Raw genomic sequence first — 6,576 nt, forward strand, 5'->3', positions numbered from 1 at the left:
CTTTCACTATCACGTCATACATCTGTAATACATCAGTCTTACCCTTTCACTATCACGTCATACATCAGTCTTACCCTTTCAGTATCACGTCATACATCTGTAATACGTCAGTCTTAACCTTTCACTATCACGCCATACATCAGTCTTACCCTTTCACTATCACGTCATACATCTGCAATACATCAGTCTTACCCTTTCACTATCAATCTGAAGTCCAGTTTTGGTTACACTTTCACTGCAACTGACAGTGTAGGGGTTTCTCTTTTTTACCAAGATAAAATTTTGAAAATTATACCCTATTCTTAAAATCATTTAATTTAATACTCAACTATTTTTGAATAAAACTGGCTCCTTTTTTTATCATGTCCTTATTTTAAATATGTAAACTCATTTTAATATACAGCATGACACATAGTTTTTCACAAATACAAGTAATTAATTCTGATTATCATTTTGGAACTACTATCTTCAGTAAAAATGTTTTAAATTGAGTTGAAATTTCAAATCAAATTAAAAAAAAAAAAACGTTAAGGTTAACTTTAATTAATCTAAGGTAAAACAAATTGGACCAAATCAATTTCAAGTTCAGAAACAATAAAATATGAGGGACCAATATTTTTCCACTCAGTCGGAAGTATAATTACTGAGGTAGATGAAGTGCGGCTGTTCACTGCTCAGACTTGAACATATGTTTGCGGTCACATGCCGGTAATAGTATCTGATGCTGCGGCTGTACTCTAAAGACAATGAAAGCTGTCCTGCCAACTCATGCCATGGCAGTGGCAACGACTCTTGGTCCCATGGCTATGAACTGACACTCTGTAAAAGAGCCTTTAAACTGTATCTGTAAAGTACCTTTTGCCTTAAATTGCAACTAACGCTGTTTTACAATATCTGGGCACTGTTCCTCTTAGCAGCTTTTTCGAAATATGAGTGTTCTGATAAACTAAGTAAATTATATAATTAAACATTTTGTTTTCTCTTAGGAAATAGAAGCTATTTAAATTTAAAAATTCATTTTTGTTTTTCAAGTTCTAAGAGCAGAGCAAGAGGGGAACCGCAAATTACCAATCGGGTGGAGGGAGGGTGAAAAGGCGAAACCCTCTCCAATAATGCGTATGAAGCCGGAATACTTCGACTACCCTGGACTGAAAGACATACTCTCCGCCATCTCTGATTCGAGGAAGCTCGACGACCAAGGGTTTCAGATCAAGTCACCAGGCAGGAAAAGGCAGATCGACAGAGAAAATCAAGCAGCATTCTCCCTCAGAGTCAATCCAGTGATACCCAGGTAAAATAAACCTCTTAGCTATTATAATAGAACATGGATTACTATTACAATTAAACGAAATATATTTTATGTTAAAAAAAAAACTCTATGATTGGGTATTACTATTAATATCACTAACTGAAGAGCGGAAACATATTCACAAAAACTAAAACTTTCAAAGGAAACTTAAAATGATTTACTTGAAATAATGGGGTAGTTGAGATTAGTTAAGGGGGAAATATTTGGCCCGATGAACAAAAATAAGGAATATTGTTACACATGAACGCACTTTTTTAACTGGCGTGTGTTACTAATTTGTTTTTACTTGAACTATTCCTTGCATGAATATTTATTCCCCATAAATTAGGGTTAATTTCGAAGCTCGAATAAGAATTTGAAAAATGTTTTATAAAAAAAATCTACATTTAAAAATAAGCAATACAACTATAATATAAGATATGACAAATATGATGGCCCCACTTTTTTATTTCATCCTGTCAATTGCTCTAATATTTTGCAGTTAAACAACCAATTATACTATGTTGGCATGAATTTTGCAATGAGAGGTGTCTCGTTCTTCCGTACATCAGATATCCACACCAAAATGGTTTCAACTTACTGACCTCACATAAATAGAAGACTCTCAGTAATACTGTTGGTATTATATGTACTATGTATTACTGAGAATATAGCTATTTTAAGAAAACAGTTCGCCCCCAATAATTGCACTTTTCAACATCATGCTTATTATTTAGCTAATATATAAAATTAATGTTATATATTTAAACAGATTATAATAACGTTACTTCAAACAGTGTTAACTAGTTAGCAAAGCGATTAAGGATATCATTATATTATATATATTTTTTTCGGGTGATTTTACAGATCTTGTAAGTTTTTGGCCACCCGAACCAACCTTCTCCACGCCTGCCCATGTTGGGCTACTGCTTTCCACTTTTCTGCATGATACTTTTTCGCATCTTTTTTTATTTCCACTGGTTCTTGCCAACTGGCATTCATTGTTGGGTAAAGTTATCCTGATGGATTCCTTCGAGCTACATGTCCCGCCCATCTTAACGTCCTTGCCTTCATTTCGTGAGATATTGAGAGCTGGCTCTACAAGCCATTGTACACCCTTTGGTTTTTCAAGATTTCAGTATTCTGGACATAGAGAACAAGGCTCTGTTCACGCTTGTTATACGCGGGTCTATCTCAGTCCGTTGATTTATTAATTAATTTATTGATTTTATTCTAGAGCCGAGGTTTACATATAATACCAACAGTATTACTATACTATATATATCCTGTACCACTACAACTCGTAGAGTGATTATGATTGAAAATATCATAAAAATTGGATCAATTTTATAACGACTGATTGATGTCCTTGACAGGAACCCGCTCTCTGTGAGGAACTACTCGAAGGTGTGCCACGAGAAGAAGGTATGGTGCGCCGAGCTGCCGACCCCGAAGCCAAGGATCTGCCCCGCCGTTGACACTCCCACCCCGATACCACCCACCTGTGGACCGACCAAACCTCCCATATCTACCGGGAACTACATCTATTGCAACTTCGAGAGGTCCAACAACCCCGTCGGGCATGACCCTTGCGACGAATGTCCGGCTACCTCGCCTCCAACGACGGAGTACGTAGCCTGCGTGTCACTGCCGGCCCCGACAGCCTTTGCCAGATTGCGATTCTGCAACCCGACCACCAGCAAGTGCCATGAAATACCCTGCACTTACAGAGTAAGTTTTTATTGCCAATATTTACCTTAATTAGACGTGGATACATATTTTATTTTTTAGTTCAAGGCCTATCGAAATAAGTTAACATGCGAAAATAATAAATCAAACGACAATTATTTTTCAAAAGTTTATCTTGCATTCTTTTATGAAACAGCATAAAGACTATATTATGTTCCTGTCATATTTAGCTACTCTATGGAGGAAATGTTTTGATTTTGTTCCCCTGCGTATTTTATACGAAAGCTATTGTATTTGTCGTATTTGGTGATGACGTGTATGGGGTTCTTCAGTACTGAATCTGGAGAAATCATCGTTCAAATATAAACATTTATTTGGCGAGTCTAATAAGAGAAAAATTAAACACGTATGAAAGAAAAAAATAAGATCATAAATGTAAGTAGGTTTTGGATTTAAAGAATTGGAATATAAAACACTAAGAAGTTATTACCTTCGGGAAATTGGTTAGAGTGACTTCAACTCGGTATACCGGTGTCTTGAGAGCGCCTGGAAAACCTGAAGTTAAATTTTATGTTTGTATTCATGAGCCTCATCTCTAGTCTAGCACAGGAGATATCTTTTTATAAACGAAGCAACCGTAATCCAACTGATAAATACGAGGATAATAGGAGGATTCATGGCTGCTAATGAATACGAGAGAAGATACTAGGAGGATTCATGGCTGCTAATGAATACGAGAGAAAATACTAGGAGAATTCATGGCTGCTAATGAAGACGAGAGAGGATACTAGGAGGATTCATGGCTGCTAATGAATACGATAGAGGATACTAGGAGGATTCATGGCTGCTAATGAATAAGAGAGATGATACTAGGAGGATTCATGGCTGCTAATGAATACGAGAGAGGATACTAGGAGGATTCATGGCTGCTAATGAATACGAGAGAGGATACTAGGAGAATTCATGACTGCTAATGAATACGAGATATATCTATTATATCTATGATTCATTTGACAAAAAGGAGTTAAAACAATTGGTCCAATTTATAGTTTTTATAGAGAAATACCTAACTTTTTTTTGGTCGTATACAATATTTATTTTTGAATCGGAATAATAATACACTCAGCGAAGCCCTGATCTGGTGAGGAATCTGGTGAGGAAGGAAGGTCGTACCTGTAGATGTCGAAGAGGTGGACTAATTATGATCCACATTCCGTTGCATTAAATAATGAAATGTTTTATTTTATATTTTGTATTTTAAAGCCCAAACGCTCAAATGAAGACCTAAGCAGACAGAATGTCAACCTTCATTTCAAAATTTATCAGAGCAATAACGCTTATATCTACCGACAAGGACTGTGCTCTTATAACGAAATCCAACGTCATTTATTCTTTCGTTAATCTGTTATACGAGAGTAAGTCAATTATTATCAGGAATATAGTTATACAATTTTATTGTAATCAAATAGAAATCTTACAAGTAAGTCATTTTTAGACATAGTCCCCTTGTTTTTTACTTGGTCCATCGTTGTACAAGTTTCAGGATGCCCTCATGAAAGAAGGATTTCGGTTGAACTGCAAGGATTGCATCATTTCTTTCATTGCTTCGTCCAAGGTCGAAGACCCATTAAAACCTCTTTGAGTAAACAAGTGATAGTCAGAATGGCCAAGATCGGGACTATATCGAGGATGAGCCAATACTTCAAAATTGAGTTCCTGGAGCGTTTTTTGGGACCCATCTTGCACAAACTTTATGAAGCCCAAGTCTGTTATGGATCATTTCGTAGGCAGAACCGCGACTAATTTGTCAATAGTAACTCGTCTGTCTAAGAGAGACATTCACGTGAACGCTCGATGTTTTCTTCATTTGCGATGGTAAACGGTCGTCAGGCTCCTCCATCGTGCGACCATATTTGAATTTGAATCCATTGGTAGACACTCTGTTGTGGCTAGTTCCCGTACTGTACCGAAGGTCTTTGACGAATTTCAGCCCTTGATACTCCTTCCGACCACAAAAAAAAAGGATCACTGAACGTTGCTCTTTGCGCAAATAGGAAACGGAGCAGCAATGATAACAGCACGACAGCGATAAAGAAACTAACCTAGCAGCTTAAAACTTGTATAGACATAACAACCAATAATCAAATCATGCGTCATCAACGCAAAACGACAGTGCTACCAACATAAACAAAAATATAACTAAATATCAGATAAATATTGACTTATTCTCGTATAATATTATATTACATATAATAATTATCTATTATATAAGATTGTTTGTAATTATTCTGCTTTAGAGCGTACCTACACTTCAAACGGAGCCACCACCTACGCCTCCGAGGTGCGACATCGGCTCGCTCGTTGACGTGAGAAACCCCGACAGCCGATTCTACATCCTAGTGAAGAGATCACCGGGCAACTGGCGGCCGAAGAGGGCCCGTCCAAGGAGGAGGTTCAGAATAGTTTCCGAAACGATATGAGCTATTAAAATGCAAATACAACGTTGCTCACTAAATCCAGTAGTATAAATTATTTATATTATTTTATTCTTTTGTACTTAGATTGGCTCACGCAGCTAGCCAATACATAATACTAGTACATAATAATAGCCAATACAGCTACTGTATATATAGCATTTTATATATATATATATTTGTGATCGTACCTTATGCGATCCCAAACCCTTCATGTTTGTAATGGCGCTTTTTGCTAAATGTTGATGATTTTCCGGAGAAAATGATAGGATTGGGATATTGTAGGTAAAAAAAAAGGTAAGCATGTTTAACGTGCAGGTCAAAAAGTATATACTTTTTCCTTGTTATTATATTCTAAACGATTTTTCTCAATCTGAAGAATAAGAAAAAAATTACTAATTATATTAAATAATTTTGTATTCACTAAAAATAAAAAAATAATAATAAAGGAACCATTATTCTTAATTTATCTGCATTTTATCCAATTCATACGTTAATAAAACCGTTGGAAAGCTAATGTCTCCTCTTTTAACCTACATTAACAAAATTTAGATTAATGCCCTTATAAGGTGAAATATTAGTTTCAAATAAAGAAAAGCTTTCCAAACGGTTTATTTTATAACTTCGGTTCAAATAGGTTAATTGTGCCCTTTGTTGGTGTTTATATAGCCCAAAGGCACAGGCAAGTTTGGTGTAGATTGGTCGAGTCATATCAAAGATAATTAATTCTTTTTTTTTTTAATTTTAAAAAGGAATAAATTTTTACCAAAAAAAAATTGATTTTCCAATTTTCCTGAAAATTCCTATTATATTATCTCCAGGTGATACAAACCGAATATGAAATTTGTCTCACTTCTGAAAAATCTTTTACCACACTTCGATAGGTCAGTCAGTCTGAATTGTTTCAATACAGTACTAATATTAACAGTTAGAGTTACCATAAAAAACCTTTTCATATATATATTTGACAATATTATAGATAATCAAATGGTCTAAAATAGCTGAAATTAGCTGTTACCATTTATAGTTACCGTCTTATCACTCCATCCATATATTAATTGGTACCAAAGATTTAGTAGTGTTCAATCAATGTGTATACATCTTCAGATATAGCAATAGCGAGAG

General features: G+C 35.4%; 1 protein-coding gene across 1 annotated transcript in view; it reads left to right on the forward strand.

The window, feature by feature from the left end:
* The window catches only part of LOC106677304 (uncharacterized), a 9,262-nt gene extending 3,770 nt beyond the window's left edge, over nucleotides 1-5,492 (forward strand). The window contains exons 2-4 of the mRNA XM_014415133.2: nucleotides 1,033-1,291; nucleotides 2,665-3,019; nucleotides 5,275-5,492. Coding sequence (XP_014270619.1) covers nucleotides 1,033-1,291; nucleotides 2,665-3,019; nucleotides 5,275-5,457 — 797 coding nt within the window. The 3' untranslated portion in view covers nucleotides 5,458-5,492. The remainder of the gene's footprint in view (nucleotides 1-1,032; nucleotides 1,292-2,664; nucleotides 3,020-5,274) is intronic.
* The last annotated feature ends 1,084 nt before the right edge of the window (nucleotides 5,493-6,576 follow it).

Source organism: Halyomorpha halys, unplaced genomic scaffold (assembly GCF_000696795.3).
Source record: "Halyomorpha halys isolate HHAL.00 unplaced genomic scaffold, Hhal_1.1 Scaffold94.1, whole genome shotgun sequence".
Classification (NCBI taxonomy): Eukaryota; Metazoa; Arthropoda; class Insecta; order Hemiptera; family Pentatomidae; genus Halyomorpha; species Halyomorpha halys.